The sequence below is a fragment of the Falco rusticolus genome, chromosome 1 (assembly GCF_015220075.1).
Source record: "Falco rusticolus isolate bFalRus1 chromosome 1, bFalRus1.pri, whole genome shotgun sequence".
NCBI classification, from domain to species: domain Eukaryota; kingdom Metazoa; phylum Chordata; class Aves; order Falconiformes; family Falconidae; genus Falco; species Falco rusticolus.
In genome coordinates this window covers 39,343,297-39,361,800 of record NC_051187.1, presented here as the reverse complement: position 1 = coordinate 39,361,800, position 18,504 = coordinate 39,343,297, and the positions used below count along the sequence as shown (strand labels likewise).

The 18,504-nt window shown below is 42.6% G+C and overlaps 1 protein-coding gene across 4 annotated transcripts; it reads right to left on the bottom strand.

The window, feature by feature from the left end:
• Positions 1–1,017: 1,017 nt before the first annotated feature.
• On the bottom strand, positions 1,018–17,368 carry TOP3B (DNA topoisomerase III beta). Of its 4 annotated transcripts, none has more exons than XM_037375449.1 (18): positions 17,279–17,368; positions 15,196–15,365; positions 14,348–14,479; positions 13,305–13,411; positions 11,832–11,906; positions 10,719–10,915; positions 9,536–9,692; positions 8,345–8,458; positions 7,368–7,458; positions 6,898–7,052; positions 6,562–6,667; positions 5,547–5,693; positions 4,674–4,847; positions 3,780–3,908; positions 3,388–3,537; positions 2,846–2,946; positions 2,403–2,604; positions 1,018–1,538 (listed from the first exon to the last, which is right to left on the bottom strand). In XM_037375449.1, exons 2-18 carry the CDS (start codon positions 15,263–15,265, stop codon positions 1,057–1,059), a joined length of 2,589 nt encoding a protein of 862 aa, XP_037231346.1. In that variant the 5' UTR covers positions 15,266–15,365; positions 17,279–17,368; the 3' UTR covers positions 1,018–1,056. The 4 variants fall into 4 exon arrangements, with proteins under 4 accessions (XP_037231346.1, XP_037231365.1, XP_037231357.1 ...); XM_037375468.1 differs by having other exon boundaries at positions 17,319–17,336; XM_037375460.1 differs by lacking the exon at positions 17,279–17,368 and adding an exon at positions 15,990–16,007.
• Between the last annotated feature and the right edge of the window lie 1,136 nt (positions 17,369–18,504).

The following is an 18,504-nucleotide window of genomic DNA, read 5'->3' as shown; positions in this document are numbered from 1 at the left end:
AACAGTACAAACTGTATTTCATAGTATTGTTTAGATTGGAAGAGACCTTTAAGATCATAGAGTCCAACTGTTAACTCTGCACTACCAGTCTACCTAAACCGTGTCCCTAAGCACCACATCTACACGGCTTTTAAACACCTCCAGGGATGGGGACTCAACCACTTCCCTGGGCAGCCTGTTCCAGTGCTCGACAATCCTTTCATTGAAAACATTTTTCCTAATATCCAATCTAAACCTCCCCTGGCAGAACTTGAGGCAGTCTCCTCTCGTACTATTGCTTGTTACTTGGGAAAAGAGACTGACACCCACCTTGCTACACTCTCCTGTCAGGTAGTTGTAGAGTGGCAAGGTCTCCCCTGAGGCTCCTTTTCTTCAGAGGAAAAGAGCAGCAAAGGTATGCCACCTGTCCTCCAGCAGCAGGACTGGGACCCATTGACCAAAAGATACTAACTTGGCTGCATAGACCATAATCTGGGAATCACTGCTAAGGCAGATATTCCCCTTTACATTTATAATTTCCATTTTGTATGTCTCTTGGCAATATCCTCTTATGCAGCAGAGAGACAGATTTGAAGTAGTGCTCTTGCTATTGCAGATGTAACTTAAAAATATAACAGTACCAATCATTTATTATTTTTGAAGATTCAAAGTCAGATGAAACAAGTCTCATTCCACACCTAAAGACTACAGCAGCATAGCACTTAATCAGCTTTTACACTCCTGGCTTGTACTGCTGACAGAAGCCCCAGGAAGGGCAGTAGAGGGAAATTTAATTTCCTTTCTATCAGCCACAGGTAACAGTCTAGGTAGACTTTTTGAGTCTCCTACTATTTGTGAGCTCTACTTGGACCAATGAATTCCAATTAAAAGCTTTAAAGCTTATTCAGTTACTAACTGATCATCAAGAAGAATTTGTTTTGTGACTAAATGAAGGTGTAAATCTAAGGTGTTTAACTTTTCAGAGAACAGGAAAGTAGTGAAGATCAAAAATACTTAAAAATTAACTTGAAGGGAAACAAATTTTTATAAGAAGTTTATTTTTCTGTTGTGTGGCCATTATACAAAGTAAGCAGCCAGAGCTGCCATTTTGTCCTTGGGTTTCTTTGGATTGAGTCTTCCTCCAGGCCTCCGGCCTTTACCTCTTCCTCGACCTTGCCTTTTCCCTTGTCCCCCACGGTGCATGGGGTGCCTCATGGCTGCGTGTTTCAACTCCACCAGGTCTTGAAACACAGGATCACAGAATATGCAGCCTGAATGCTGGGTCTCATCACCAGGTAAAGGAGATTTGGCTTTGTTAAAATCTACGTCCACAAGGGCTGCATCACACAAGTCGCAGGTCTCCGGCGACACTCGGACTTTGTGGGCATTCTCAAAGAAGTGCACAATCACATTGCATTTGTTGCAGGCCATCTTCCACTTGGGACCTGATGTCGAGTCTAGCACCAGAACCCCATTCTCACATTCAACGCACTGCCCAATTCCAAGCATGCTAAGAGAATGCTGGCATGTGGGGTGGGTGCATTCATTACAGCCCATTCCTGGTGGAAGAAGAGTAAAACCATACTACAAGGAATCCTTTATACCACTACCCGCACTACCCAGTCTGGAGGAAGTGAGACACAGGAGTCAAAGACAGCTTAGTATATTATAGGTTTTCTAAATCACTAACCACTCCCCAAATAGCAACTTGCCTTTCACAGATTCAGAATAATCCTTTGCTCAAAAATTTTCTTCTAGAATGGCTTTCAGAATTGCCAGATCCTGCCACTGTACAGTACAGGCAGTTTGGATACATCAGTGACGGAAAGTAATTATGTTTTCAATTAAATGCCCAGCTCCTAACTGCTGTTTTATACTTGCACTATACCCTCTTAGTGCAAAGACATTTTTAATTAAAAGATGGTAAGAAAAAGACGCCAAAAAGCTCCTGATGCTAGGAGCTTCAAAGCATTACTTCAGGTAAGTTTTGGCCTCACAGTTACCAAACCAACTGCAACTTTTACCCCTTCTTAGCTCCTCAAACAGCTTTTGACACACCGTCTAACTCAGTATCAAAACACTCACAAGACCTGATCTTAATCTATAGCCCTATCCATACCAAGCATACTCCAATTCACAAGATGTCAGAATCTCAGTGTCTTTCACTGCATACTGAGTGTTACGAAGGTCACCTACTCTGCGTGCATGTACATTAATTTCTTACTTTATAAAAAGTACCCAGAAATGAGTTAATAAATTTTGGTCAGCAGGTTTGATGTGAACTTTAGGTCATCTGTAATCTCATTTGAATGGCACTTTATACTAAACAACACTGATTAAAAACTTCTAAAAAGCACACTGTACAGACTGCACCTAATTTATTTCAAGTGAAGTTGATTCCTGCATGTTTGCAGAAATCCTACCTTTTTTCATGTCCCTGAAGGGAGGATGGTTGTAACAGTATGGACAGAGTGGGTAGCTCTTTCCCCTGGATCCAGACGACCACAGCACAAGCTCAAAGTCATCTAGGGGGCATCGCAACTCTTTGTAGAGTTTAATGGTACCATTCTGTGGGAGACTGTAGGTTTCATCACAGTGAGAGCAGTGCAGACGACTTGGTTTGGCCTGCAAATGGAATACAAATCTCCTGAAAAACTGCAGTGCCAGTAGAGTTCAAAACTTGTAGTAAATCCAAGTAGGGCTGCTCTCTGGCTTGCTGCCTGTGGAAAACCTCCATCAAGCTTTTTGTTTTAGAAATGCACTCTTTGCAACTACATTTTAATCCAAATTCAATAATGGCAAAGGGGTTTCTACTCAATGCTCCCCAGAAAGTGAAATTTAAATTCCAAACATGAGGTCAACATACCTGAATATACTTCATGAAACGATGGCATTTACCACAGCGGGAAAGAGGCTTACCCGTGGCAGCTAAGGGTGAAAAAGACACTTCCATCAGTTCATCCATACCTGCCAAAGAGATAATCATTTTTATGTTAGAATTCCAGCTCTTATGAGGAAATCTCGCACAAAATCATCTACAAGACCTGTGAAGAAGTGAGAATTAAAATATTTTAGTCACAATGCTCTTCCTTGTTTACAAAGACTTTAAATACACAGTGTTTTGCACTGAGCATGCACAAACACACAAGGTTAAGCACTTCAGCTAGTCTGAAGTTTTAAAAAACTCAGCACTACACAGTCACAAAAAAATCTGAAGTACAGTTTTGGAGCCATGATTCAGTCCACTTCCTTTTGGACAGCAATTTAATTTCACTGGAAACTTACAGTCCTGGCACAACTTTTCAGTAAGTCTAAACCTCTGAAAAAGGAACCTAATACATTATTTTCTACTAGCATTTTTGCAACAATTAAGTAATTGTAGGGAACTTCACATGTAAAAGGTTTTACCTGCAATAGAATCCACAAAATAGTGAAATTTCCTTTTGAAAATGTCAAGGGTGTGCTCCAGGACCTGATGGTAATTCGCTTTACCCAGAGCTATTAAGTTGAGCTGCCTCTCCACAGCACTGCGGATTGTAGGAAGAACCAATTCTGCATCTAACAGAAAACCAGAAACAACATCAACAGAGAAGCAGCAATGAAAGATCAAAAAATGGGGGTAGAAAACCATACATAAACTGACATCAAAATAAACAAGTTTCAATTGTTAATCTTTGGAATTAGTAATACTTTCCCAGATGCATCACTTGAGACAGAAATGCTACTTATACAGTGACAACAGCCCTTGACATACTGAAGGAAAAGAAGGTAAAAGGATGCAAAAAGAATATTTAACTGACCTATTTTGTAATAACCATGAACCAGAACAATGCCAAGGTTTGTAGGCTTTAGTCTCCGACCACTCTCCACTGTGACATAGTTTCGCTGGCAAATGTTGTTAATGTGGACTGGAATACTTGCATCAGTTCCTGCCACACAAAGGAAAACAATATATCCATCCTGAACAAAAAGTTTTCATCGAATTACTCCTGATTTCTCTGGGTTTATGTCAAATTATAAGGCTCCTGAGACTGCTTAAAATTTAGATACCTTTTCACTGTTAACCAACTTCCAGTGGATAACTTCTCTCTCTAGTAATTCTTACATTAATTTTCAGTTCTGAGAAGTCTGAAACATATGTTTTAACCTTAATCCTTTTGTCTCTTCCAAGGAAGACACTCACAATCACTCATTCCGGAAGAACACAGTAGAGTATGATATGTTTTGACTGGAAAAATTTATGAAAATGCACCAACAGAAACAAGTCAGATTGAAAAAGAAAAGTAATATTATGGTAAACTGTATAATAAGATATACAAGGACTACTGGAGCCCGCAAAGCTGAAGCAAGCTGTAAAGACAAGAAATCATTCCTAAGAGTGGGGAGATACCTGATGGGTGGAAGAATGTCTTTCTGACAGGGAAGTGACACGGACATGTTATGAAAGGATACTGCTTTGGCCAGAAATGAGGCATGAGGATAAGAAAGGGAAAGGAATATGGGAGAAAAGACAATCTACCATCTGCTAAGAGCTGCTACAGACACTGTGATTTGAAGGGGAAAAGGGATAATTACTGTATGTATTCAAATAATTACTGAAAGGTCGCTACTGACAGAGTTCAAAGGAGCAATTCAGACTCTTTGCACTCTTGGTGGATGTATTACAGGATAATCTAAGTTAAGCAAGTTCCTACCAATGCCATGCTTTTCCATCAGAGTGATAAGCTCTGCTTCTGTCAGGTAATCAGGAGGACTAGTTTGCTTTTCCAGCAATTTTATTTCACCAATTGGAAAAAGATCTCCCTTGTCACAGTGGGGAAGGCTCTCTTCTAATGGGATGCTGTGCCATGGCATAATTTCTGTGAACCCTGGAGGTAAAGAAAGAAACAAAAAAAAATAATGACAGCTTACCTTCACAGCTTTCAAAAAGCCAAGGCGTATGTTTCTGGTCTTAACTTGGGCTGCATTTTACAGATCAGTGTTAAGAAGTTGTCTGCCATACCATGCAGAAAATGCCTGAGGCTAGGAATACTGAGGAAACACGGTACCACAAGACAGTATCTCTCACTACACCACATCAGATGTATGAAAAAAAAGAGTAAACACTTCCCTTGAATGAAAGCACAGTGCCAGGATGGATGGGAAAAGTTTCTTAAAAAGGAAATACAAATACTACATCATATTAATGTAATAAGGGCTACTGGGCCAGCTTACCACAAAAATATCAGTGGTGGTGCTACATTCTTTTTACAGAGGCCCAAGAAAAAAAAAAATTGGCCTTTGTGTAATTTATCCCCCAAAAGACATCTGCTGTCTGTAAAATTACTGGTCTTCACACTGGCAAATGTGGCACTGAAACTTTCAGACTACATGAAAAGTAAGACTTTTTCTATTGTCATTGAAGTATGGAAACAAAGACAAAGCTTTGGTCTCTGGTCTTCATAGCTTAAAAAATATCTTTAAAATTGTCCTTGTCCCCAAAGTGTCACTTTATATCCATTCAATGTATTAATGCAGGGAAAAAAAATAGGTCTGTAGCTAACTACTTATTCCCTGATTAGTCTTACCTGGCGAAGTTACCACTTTTCCAATACAGGTAAAACGTTCAGGGCCAATACTGAAAGAAATGGTGGTTTGTAGGTACTTGCAATCAGCGCTGACAGTGGCTATGAAATGCCTAGTTATATACTCATATAGTCGCCATCCATCTCCACCTAAGGATAAACAACATCTTACCCACAGAACTCACATCCTGTAGCTCTACATAAAATCTGCACTAAAAGGTACCAGATTTCCACAGATAGCACAGGAAAAACTGGTACCTAAAAGAAAGTAACATTCAAAAATTCTTCCAGTTTCTTTTTTAAAACTTCCAGCCTATAAAACCATGATGTCATACAGACATGAGCTGCATGCAGATGCTTTTGGAAAAGGACCGCCAATTTAGCCAGCCTATCTCCCAGTCTTGCAACAAGTCTGAATGACAGCGTGAAGCAGAAAAGATTTTTCTTTTTTGCTTAAAAAAATTTTTCTGTCAGAGGTTATTTCACCAGTTCATGAAAACCAGAAGTTATCAATCTTCTACAACAATCTCAGCTATATCTAATAAACAATACAATACATTCCCTACACTTTATTATAACCTTAAAATAATTTTTGAGGGATCACAGTGTGCACAAATTGAAATACTACACCTTAACATAAAGCCCACAAACCACAGAGACTAAATTAAAATGCAGTTGAAATTTGACCTACAAGCACAAGAATACAATAGAATTTCAATACTTGGAAGCTATTATTCTGGGACATATTTCTCCTAGAGAATGCAGGCATTCAGTTGTCAACTACTCCTTTTTCTCAGCACTACCATGGTCCCTAGGATCAATTACTGAAGAGCAGACCAGCTGTGAACTCCACTGTCACCAGCAGTTTAAGTTCAGATAAAGCCCAAGCTCTATTCACTTCCTGCCATTCAAGTAATTCTGTTTTCTGTTGAAACTCAGGGATTTTCAAACTGGCTCCTACACCTCAAGGAACGATTTTCCTCATCCAGTGTTCCAACACTACTGAATTTGCCTATACCTAATTCTGCTTCTGTTGCAGCTCTCATTGGGGTGATGGGAGGGTGGTCTCCTGCATCATGGCCTTTCCTTGGACGATTAATGCCTTCTGATAGCAATGCTTTTACCTGGGTGAACGAAGAGAGAGAAAACAGGCTGGCTGAAGTGGGAAACAGGGGTCTCTTAGCAGGTTAAAAACTTTGCAGATCAAATCCATAACAATACAACATCCATAAAGAAAAGCAATTACAGATATTTATTGTTTCTGAAGACCTGTAAATCATAATACACCAAGTAAGATATATTCTAAAACACAGACTAGTCAATAATCAGTACAGGTTTTGCTCTGCATACTCACAGTTTCTGCCCAGTAAGGATTATTGGTTTGTTGTCTCAAACATCCTTTCAAGTCAAAATTTTCTGGATAATGGGTAGTTTCCGTTCGAGGGTAGCTAATATAACCCTGTGTATAAAGACGCTCTGCTATTTGCATGGCATGTTGTGGACCCATTCCTAAGATGGGATAGGGAAAAAGCAAAAATCAGTCACAAATTACTGTGATTATGATTTGTCTGCTGCATTTGAAAGTGTACTTTATCAAAGCATTTAAATAAATCATGGTTTGTCCTTTCCATAAGACTTTTGTACCTTGATCTTACCAACATTTCACTTTTGACAAGCTTTCTAAATTTGATCCTTTCCCCAGAATGATGTATTACAAGGAGAGGAGGTTATCTAACTATATTTGGTATGTCCTTGATTATTTCATCTGAGAAGCCAAAATATTTTGCTTTAAAACAGTGTGAAAATCTGAACTTTTACACATACCTAAAGCAGCACTGGCCACTCGTAGCATTTCTACCGTGTTCAGAGCCAGTGGTCTCTGCTTCACCTTCTCTTTTTTACTCACAGATTCTACCTAGAAAATAGCATTTTCCCAGTAAAAGTTTTGAAGTTTGGTAACTGGTAAATGTGTAATTTCAATCATGCCTATAAACATGTGGCATACCTACCATTATCTATTGTCACATCTGTTTTGTTTTCTTAAAACAGTAGCCACTAATGTATTTTTACTTTAGAAAATCTGCCTGGAGACAATTTTACTATATTCTAAAGTTACAGTCCTAAGGTCCCTTTGTGCTATGGACCAGGTCAGTCCTACAACTGGGAACGCAGCAAGATGGCGTATTGCTGTTGTTACTTCCCATTTACCTCAGCAGCACGTACTTTCAGCACTACAAGCATTTAGGGGTCCTAACTGTACGGATCCAGATTTGTAAAAGCTTCATGCAGTCTTTGAACCTTGATGGCTATAAGCACTTAAATCCAAACATACTGTCAAACAAGTATTGAACAGAGCAGAACTAGAAGTTAATTGGCTATAAAGACTGTACCATACACGATTAAAAATCTAACTACAGGAATATTGCCATATAAGTAATTAAATTCTGATTTATACAATGTCTCACAGGAAATAAGAGGTCTGCTCAGAGAGATCTGAATGGTATTTCTTAGCAGGTTTAGTAATGAAGACTTCCTATCACGAGCGATGATCATTTCCAAAGTCAATACTAAGAAGGGGCTTCTGCTGGGATGACCACACTATCATAATATGAACTACAATAAAAAAATCTCTTGCCTTCTATTCTCATTTACACAAAGCTGAATGGACTAAAATCCAAGATACAGACGTTCTACACTAGTCTTTAACAACAACAAACAAAAAACCTCAATATGCAGCAAATGACATACTAATTTCCTTTATATGAAAGAGGGCTCCACTGACATTTAGTGAATATTCTTACCTTTGCTTCTTTTGCCATCTTTGTTATATTCAGGAACATTTGAGCAATCTCACGATCAAATACCCTCACTCTATCCCAATCCAAAGTAAGAGAACTTTCTTTTTCAGGGTTCACCTTTTGGAGGGGGAAAAAACCCAAACACTATTACCAGAAGCATGAGAAAGCGCATTTCGAACAATAATCCAGCAAGCAAATCCTAACACCACCTGTCCTAGGACACAAGTGCTTCAAACATGCACTTGTACTCTTTTTCACAGGGCTTTTTGAGAAAGACGGAGTACTTTGAGTTCTGGGGCCAAGGGAATGACTGGAATTATTCCTGCGGTTAACTGAAATACTGTTCTTGGTTTTAGTGCTGGGAACAGTAAAGGCTGAAATGGGCAGAAATTCTAAGTTTACCATTTTGATCTAGCAAATTCAATCATATGTATTAAACTGTAACTAGGTCGTGGTTTAACTCCCATGTACAAAAATAACTACGAAGCAACCAATGTAAGAAAGCACTAAACTCTGAAAACAGGCACAAATATTTCCTAGCATGACACGAGACGTGTCAGAAGGGAGATGACAGTAGACACCAGATTTCATCTTCCTTTATTTTAAAATCTAAAAATGGCAACTTTTTACCATCTATCCCTTATTTGTTTAAAAAAATCCTTGTCATCACAAGCAGTAAAACCATATTGGTTTGCTCTCAGAGCTTGGACAGCAGCGAGGCTATAAAACTGCCATAAGCTGCCAAAGTACTCAGAGAGCTCAACTGCCAATTAACACAATGAGCATTTTATTTGCTTTAAAATTCCAATACTTGGCAATGCTAGTGTTTGTTGGCAGCCTAATTAATCTTGGATTCAAATTAACAACAGAGTCAGTCCAAGGACCCCAGGGAACAAAAGAAAACCGTTTTAAGTATTCTTTTTGGCTGAATCTAAGCTTAGATGGTTAGCACTGAAAAATTCTTATAAAGCAGCAGACAATAACTACTGAAATACAAAACTGACATCCTGGAATGTGTTCTCGAGAGAATGGTGACACACATGTGAACTGAATGAGAACACATGAGTAAATTGTAGGCATTGTGAATTCTTGTCAGCAGCTACAAATTTATGAATGAACAAAATGAACATATAAGTGCATTTCTTTGTTAAAAATGTATGGTCCTCGTATACAAACACATATTGTAAAACTTACTTTAGCTTGCAACACCCAGTAAGTCTCAGGCTTAAATGACTGGATTTTGTCATGCCTTTCAACACAGAATCCAAGTGTTGGAGTCTGACACGGCCCAAAGGAGATAAGGGAGCTGTCTAAGTTCCCGTATTTCCCCTGGAAATATTTAGTCTGAAACCTGAGAGAGAGAAAAACAAAAACACAAAAACCCCAAGAACAAGTACATTAACATTCTCATTCCTATGAAAAGCAGAAGTTTTCATTAAGTTATACACACAAACACGAGTAATTTATTAAATCATTCAGGCATCAGGAAAAAGCATTCTGAGAAATATCATCTCTTACACCTAATTCAAAATTACTTTGCCCCACTGAATCCTGTTTATTCCCAGAGAAAAGTGGGAGAACATCATAAGATCATACCATAGTTGCTCTAAGTACTTTACCTAGCTCAGTTAAAGCTGTAAAACAATTTTTATTTTCTTTTTATTTGTCTGTGCATAAAACTGTTCAGTTTGGTGCTGAGCAGAAACAGCCACCAGAGTTCCGAGATGTACATTGTGGGCACAGCTTGTGGCTGGGGCAGAGTTGCTTTTCTTCACAGCAGCTAGTATGGGGCTATGTTCTGGATTTGTGCGGGAAAGAGCATCGATAATACAGAGATGTTTTAGCTATTGCTGAGCAGCGCTTACACAGTGCCCAGGCCTCTCCTGCTCTCACACCACCCCCACAGGCCGGGGGTGCACAAGAAGTCGGGAGGGGACACAGCCAGGACAGCTGACGCCAGCTGACCAAAGGCATATTCCATACCGTATGATGTCACGCTCAGTGTATAAAGCTGAGGGAAGGAGGAGGAAGGGGGTGATGCTCAGAGTGATGGTGTTTGTCTTCCCAAGTAACTGTTACACCTGACGGAGCCCTGCTTTCCTGGGGATGGCTGAACACCCGCCTGCCGGTGGGAAGTGGTGAACTAATTATTCCTTATTTTGCTTTGCTTGCATGCGCAGCTATTAAACTGTCTTTATCTCAACCCACAAGTTTTCTCACTTTTATTTACCCTCTGACTCTCTCTCCCATTCCAGCGGTGGGGAGAGTGAGTGAGTGGCTGTGTGATGCACAGTTGCAGGCTGGGGTTAAACCATGACAGTGGACAGAGCAGTACTCCTGAACCTTTCAAAAACCTGTCTGTAATCTAAGCTGTCACCTTGTAAACGCACAGCCAATTCTAAGATCCAACTCCTGGCGGGCATCCACTGAAAGAGCTTCATTGCGATTGGGCTCTCCCAAGTGATTCATGGCATTGCAGATGTCGGTGTCAGTAATAGAACTGAATTTAGCTCTATAAATCGTCCTTTCGGTGCTACGAGGTTTGTTCATAACAGGAAGAACAGCATCAAGAACCTAATGAAGATCAGAAGCATATTTTAAGAGTATTTGAAAAGTAAGGGCTTAACTTAGTTTTTCTCTCTAAAGAAAAAAAACCCACTCTCCAAAAAATATTCGCTTATATGTAACTACTTTTTTAATTCACTAAGGTGTCACACCAACACACTAACTAATAAGCAAAAGCAGTATTTGTCTATCCACTCAGAAGCATATTAGGAATTAGAAAAACTGAAGGATTTATTTATTAAACAGCAACTGCTGGAAGTGAAGAACTAATCGTAGCTAAGTGCAAAGACATTCACCAGTGCAGCTGCAACACCTTTTGGTAAGAACATACCAGTTTCTATCTGGGCTTATTCTACCTACGTATTGCCAGGGCCCAGTTATGATACAGTGGCATTTAAAGAACTTAAAACAATTACTTGATAAGATGTGCTTCTTTAAACAAAAATAAAGAATACTCTTCAAGTAGACCTCTGGGAATAGGATGTTAAGAAATCATCTTTGCATATGAAAGTTTTAATTCTATACCTTGTATGTGCAGAGTCCAAATTCCTGCAGTAATCCTACATCTAAAAGCAGTCTCCAAGCTCAAAAGTGTCTAATTGCTTAATAATGAAGTTTTATAAGGACAGCAAAATAACTACGCCAGCTGCGAAATACAGACCAAGTCCCAAAGCACTGGAAAGTTCTAACATTTAAGAAACCTAAGCATTCACCTCAGATGAGCAACATCTATGAAACTGATTTATACTCTTTAACTTAGGAGTTCAAAAGCACACAAGTTTTTCTACCAATACCCTCCATGCTTTTAAAACATTATTCAACTTAGCTTGAATTTTACTGTATATTCCAATAAAACAGTACACTGCTAGTATTGTATGTCACAAATCCAGTACAGTATTATAAGTCTTAGAAATTGAAATCTTACTTCAAAACAGATGTTTTCTCCTTCCTTATCACAGTCCAGCCACAACACAACATAATCACAACCTCTTCCTTCCACCTGTGAGAAAAATTAGCACAGTTCTTCAGCAACTCAAAGAAAGAGTTAGCCCTCACTAACTGTGTACTTTTAATTTCTACTTCAAAGTACCAGTGATAATTTACTTGGTGCAAAAAGTATTGGAAGAATATAGCAGAAGTGACAAGAAGTCTGCATGTACTGGAACAGTGGTCAAAGAGAGAAGCAAGCTGTGCTGCTTCATGGGAGCACAAGTCTGCCTACATGCTGCTTTTCTGCAGGGCCTGAAAAAAATCAGCATATCTCTATAGCAATGGAAGTCTCCTGAAACTGCCACAATACGTGTATGCAACCCTGGGCACAGTCCCTTCCCCTTTCTGTACCTTAATTTCTACTTCATTAAAAAAACCCAACAAAACAAACAAAAACAAAACAAAAACCACTTTTTTAGTTCATAAAGATACCACAAAGTATGAATTTAATCTGACAGAAATCAGTTTCACACCCCATGTGCTTGCCTTTCAGAAAGTTTTATTTTGTAAAAGCATCCAACTACTGCTTGCCTCTCAGAGGGGTGCATGTGAAGAGTGATCAGTAACTAACACAGGCTTATTTTAAAGAAGGCATTTATAAGCTAGAACCAAAACATGCACCTAATGCTCCAATTTTGAGAAACAGGATATCAACAATCAAAAAACCCAGAAGGTGATGGCAAAAGTGAATTCAACATGGCAAAGACTTCAGACAGTGTAAGAAACAGTAAAATTACTGAGACAGATATAACCATGACAAAAAGTTGCTTCCTGCAGGGAAGAAAATCCTAATTTAGGAACATACTTCTTTTCAACCCTAGAAGAACGCTAGCACATTGTACAGCATAGTGCCAAACACCGCCCATTTTTGGGAAGCAGATAAATAGACCCGCTAAATCAAACATTCAAGTCTGCAGTGTGAGAAACACTACATTCAGATGGCCTGTCTGCCTCAGTAGAGGGAAGATAAGTAACAAATGTTTTAAAGGACAGAGTCCTCTGGCATTGCCCTCCAACAGAAAACTATCTGTTGTGAAGACAGACTCAATTTTTTTATACTAGAGTGAACATAACTGATCCACTCTAAGGGCTGGAAGAGGGTTATACTTTTGGTTCTTAAATAAAGTTGCCTAACTTTATGAGTATTTTTTTTAGAAAGCAAGGCTAATTCATAACAACATGCTACATCTCTTTCAACTTTATTAGTATTTTTTATTGCTTTCCAGAACCACAGAATAATTTCACTTCTTTTTCTTGCAGGATAAAAATAGGTCTCATTGCTTTGTATCTAAAGACGAAGAATACAAACAATGAATGTTTGAAAATGGAATATGGTCCAGATGAAATAAAGAAAAAGAACGCCAAGAGAAAAAGATATCTCTCAAACACTACTCATAAAAAAGAATACCTGTAAAAACTTCACCATGGTCAGTTTTGGATTAGCTTCTTTCTTTTCTGTGGGAGCTTTGCTAAAAAGTTCTGCTGGATCCACTTTGTCCCAGCTGTTATATTTTCCTGAAAAGCAGAAGTATGTGAAGTAGAGCTATAAATCTATATTTTAAAAAAAACGTTACTTTGCAAAACTTTGCTTTCAAAATTCATATTGGAAAATTTTCTACACTAACACATCTTGCTTTACTGTGTATCAAGGGACGCCTTAGCTTTTTACACGAATTGCAACTATCACTTTGAAACATGACATACGAAGTAAAAAAAAGTAAATACTACACATCTTTTAGAAATTTTAACACACTTTCGGCTGTACAGTAATTGCTCAAGCCAAGAGGAAATAGCTTTCTTTCCTTGTTTTCACAGTGCACATATAACATGCACGTTGTCTGTTTTACTGTTCATTACTTATGATTTACATTACAATCCATTTGTTCAGTTCCATTTCTCTGAAGTAACCATTAATAACATTGCTTAGCAGCTACACAAAACCAAACCTCTTTAAAGCACTGTGTGAATAACTCAAAATTCAGTCCTCATAAAACTTGTGAGGCAATTACCATTAGAGGAAATACAGTAGTTACACGACTAGTCCAACAATTTCAAAGCAAGTTAGTGACAGGATCCTTTGTGCATAATCCTTAGCAGACATCTATTTTGCAGTAATAACCTACAATGTTTCAGAAAACATCCTTTTGGACTCCGCACCCTTTAATCATTTTTCATCTGAATTGAACCTTGCCTCCCCTCATTTTCCAGGGACATAATTCAGGCACAGAAAAGGTAAGTGGCACGATCAAAGTCATGCAAGAAGTCTGCCAGACATCTACAAATAAAAATCAAGAACTTCTGACCCCAGTGGTATTTTCATCCTCCTTTTCTCTCTACTTCTGTCCTGAAAACTCTTCCTGAATGACTTCCACAATAACCATTTTCCTATCAGAAGTCCTTGACAGCTCAACAAGTGGTATCAGTTAAAATATCTTATGGACAGACACATACCTATGAAATCCAAAGTCATGACATGACCGCACACAGATGTCATCTTGAAATGGGCACTCTGTCCTACAAATGATCCAGTGTACTCATGCACAGAGCACGCACCATTCAGTCCCTTGCGAGAGGACATGTTTCCTGTGAAAATAACATCATAAATGTCAACAAGAACAACTATTGCAATAAGTTACTTTGTTCAAAATCACATCCTCCTTTTCTTAGATCTTATGGCTAGGGTCTTCCTGGTCGCAAAATTCTACTCATTTAATCAATGTTTTTATTTCAGTTAATTATCGCTTTACACCTTTTTTAAAGCACATTTCATTTTCAATTGAAACTATTCCTTTTCTCCTCCATCCTTTCCCTCCCACCAAAAAATCCTTATGAAAATACAGCTAGTTTTCTAGACCCGCACAGTTATAATTAACTCATTCTATTTTCCACGTGGTTTATAAAATATTTACTATAGCTTCAAAAATCTCAGCACAGCTACTTGATTGACACTTTCTGGAAACGCTGTGCACTAACATATGCCACAGTTACATAAAGTATAACCCCAGATTCCTTGATTCTTGGATTGTATAGGCACCAGCACATAAAAATAATCCGAATGTGAAAGGCCACCCAGTTCTTTTATAAACTGCAACTGTGGTTCCCAGCGGCAGCTGCCCCAAGATAACTGCCCGGGATGTTTCTCCATCTCACTTTACCCACAGCAATGCCTGGCAACCTCCGCATCAGTTTGCCCCCAGGCAACTAACCGGTACCCCCGCAGCTGGGGCCCGTGCTCAAGAGCACTTGGACGGTGCCACTGGTAGAACCAGCGGGACAGAACTCCACGCTTCCCTCCCTACCTCTCGAGAGGATCTTGGCGATGGACTGCGCCAGGGAAGGCTTCTCCGCCACCATCAGGACAGTCTTCATCTTCAGCTGACGGGACACAGAGTGCCACGGGGCCCAGGGGTACGGCCTGGCTCACGGCCCACCACGGCGCTCGGCCCACCAGCGAAAGCCGGTCCTCACCCTAAACAGAGAGAGTATGAAACAGCTTTGCCGCACAACCGCTTCCAGTAAAAAAACACCCCAAAACTGTGGAACAGGCGGTGACAGACTTGGCAGCTCCTGGGGCCGGGGGGGCGCGCCACCCCCTCGGGGCTCCGCCGGGCCCGCCCCGCCCCGCCAGAAGCCCAGCGCGGCGGCGGCCCGCTCCAGCCCCAGGCTCGATAGCGGCCGGCGGGCAACGAGAGGCCGAGGGCAGCCACGCCGCCGCCGCCCGGCCGCGCTCCGCACCTCAGCAGGCGGCCATGGCCTCGCCTTGCGCTGCCGGGTCACCGAGCCGGAAGGCACGGGCGGCCCCCCCGCGGAACCAGCTGCGGGCGCGCCCCCTGGCGGCCCGGCGGAGCCACGCCGTCCCAGACATCCCCAGGCTATTCCGAGGACTTCAACACGGAAAAGGTCCTTAGGGATTCATATGGATACAAAGCCCAACACAAGCACGTCAGAAAAATGTTCCGCCACCATTCCCTTCCAGAAGTCGCCGCGCACGCTGGAAGCGCCGGCTCCGTTCCGTGCCCGGTGCCCCGCAGCAGGCCAGCAGCGCGCGGGTGCCTCCCCTCGGTTTAACAGCAAAGACCTACACAAAACACACCTTACAGAGCTCTCCAAGAACGCCCCTGCATGCACGTTGGATCTGTTTTATCCAGGCAGCCAGCCAACGCGCCCGCGCACACCCGTCACCCCGTGCCTACTTGCTGCAGCCTCCAAACGCTGTGAACAGTCTGTGCCACGCACAGCATCTCCTGCAGGGCAGAGATGCTCTGGGAGCGTTCGGAGCACCTGACTCCCTTGCACCCAGACGAGGTAATGGAAATCATGTTGATTTCAGAATTGTGCACTGAAAAAAATGCTTTTTTTTGCACACTAAATTTTAGTTGAATGTTGCTTTCTTACTTAGGCAGAAAGGGAAAGAAGGGAAAGGAGAGGGAGAAGGGGCGGCCAAGGCAGAAGCACGCTCTTTCCCCACCCCACTTTCCTTGGGGAGGAGGCGAGGACTGCCCCAGCCAAGTCCTGCCCCCGGGACCGAAGCCCCTCTTCTGCCCTGCTGCCACTCCCGAGGATGCTGGGCCCTGCCGATGGGGCTTCATCAGCAGACTGGAGTGGTTTCCAACCTCTCCCGCAGCCTTCGACTCTTCCATGTGTCCTGAAACCTTTTTGTCAAGGCTAGCACTAAAGAGGCAAGCCTCAAGTTGATGAGACTTATACGCCTTCATGGAGGAGCCCAGCACTCTGTTTTTACCCTTGCGGCATGAATCAATCCTTGCCGATGTTCACAGCGCTTTTCCAAGAGCTGCTCAGCACCACACCAACCCAAAAAGCACAGATTGGGCAGCAGCCAGGACGTGTATAGACTTCACAATGCCTGGAAAAAAAAGGAACTAATTCACCTTCAATGAGATTAGTAGACAATTAATAGATATCAAAGTTACTAAGTGAAAGAAAAATCAAAACAAACCCAGGACTCTTCATTCTTTGACAATACCAAAGTTGGAACTTAAATGTGTTCTGCTGTTTCAGTGCCTGGTTCCCTTTGACATCTGGGGAACATCTGGCACAGTCAGGATGCAAGTTGAAACCAACTCTTCGAATATGTCAGATACATATTTTTTCATTTCCTCTAGTAAAAGCCCTCTAAAAAACCCAACCTTTTCTTTTTGAATGCGCAACGTGACGTGCAAACTCAGACCCGCACGTACCGCAGGCGGGGGTCTCCACTGCGGGGCCGAGGGACCCCGGGCACCGAGTCCCGGTGGGCCTGGGGGCACACGCAGGCAGACCTCCCCAGCCTGCAGGAAGGAACCCCAGCCCGCCGCACCGTGCCGGTACGCCAGCCCCCCTCCGCCCGACCCAGGGGGCACACCGGGCCATCCGCTCACCCACCGGCGCTGTAGGAAGCCCCCGGCGCTTTGGGAAGCCTCACCCCATTTCTGGCCCCCGGCGTGGAGACGCGCCACGGCCGAAAGCACCGACCGCGGCTCGTCCGGCCCCGTGCAGCGTGCGCCGGCCGCTAGAGGGCGGTGCCACCGCAGGAGCCGCCGCTGAGGCCAGGCCCCGCCCACCCGGCGGCCAGGCCCCGCCCAGCGCTGGGCTACGGCTGGGCGCGACGCGCAGGCACATCGCCCCCGGCTTCACCGTGTTCTCCCCGGGAACCGGCTCCCGCCCGCCGCGACAGCCCCTCCGCTGGGCCCGGCTCCCTCCGCGACCCCCTCTCGGAGGGCGTCTGCCCCGCGGGCTCCCACTGCTCCGGGCTTGCCCGCCCTCCCGCAGCCCTCCCGGCGGCTCCAAAGAGGATCTTGCCGTACCCCACGGCCCCGGGAGGCTCCTCGGCCCTACTAGGAAAAACGTGCCCCGTTTGCCAGCAGCCCCGGGGCAGGCTGCAGCCAGGGCTGCCAACAGCTGCCCCCAGTCTCCTTCGGCCCTGCTCGCTGCTTCCTCACTTGCTCACCGAGACCCACGAACACAGCGCTCTTGCTGTATGCATGGGGCACAATAATAAAACCCCAAAGCAAGTAGCTCCTCCTGTGGTTTTCTCCGAGAAAATCAAGTTTGTTTCTAGGTTTAAATCATTAGCTAGGTATTGTTTTACATCGACTTGGTAAGCGTATCACATCAAGAAAGCTACTGCTCCAGGTAGGCACTTTGCAGGCTGAGGACACTTCAACCTCCCTGGTCCTGCTGCCTGTAGAGTCCCAAGTTTTCCAAACCGTTTACCCCCCAGGTTATTCCAGTGAATGGTTATTTAAGAAGCCAAAGCCCTCACCCTGACTATAATGCCCACATATCACTTTCCATCAGAAGATCTTGCACAGCAGTTAGAGCCTTGGACCTCCTTGTTCTACCAGTGACTCACCGATTCACTCCAGTGGCCAGCACCTTGATGCCTCCTCTCACCTCCAGGACCATTTTAAGAGCAAGAATAGAAAAAGCTACAGCAATGTATACTATTGTTTGGAGCATGACCATCCCTGTTTTGCTTCCCTGGGCTCATTCTTGACCTCAGAGTAACTTTTCCCTGTTTGTTTCCAGCCACTTGAAAAGATTGCCGTGAAATTAATAAGTATTGACAGGAGGGTCAGGCAGGCAGAAACACATCTGGAAGGATGCCA

Bases quoted from the DNA above. Each gene is read 5' to 3' on its own strand.
- TOP3B (XM_037375449.1), bottom strand. From the start codon at position 15,265: ATGAAGACTGTCCTGATGGTGGCGGAGAAGCCTTCCCTGGCGCAGTCC. The intron at 3,538-3,779 runs GTCAGTTAAATA...GTTTTCTGTTAG, and splicing joins TCATGGTTATTACAAAATAG to ATGCAGAATTGGTTCTTCCT. The intron at 2,605-2,845 runs GTATGTTGACCT...TTCCATTTGCAG, and splicing joins GTTTCATGAAGTATATTCAG to GCCAAACCAAGTCGTCTGCA.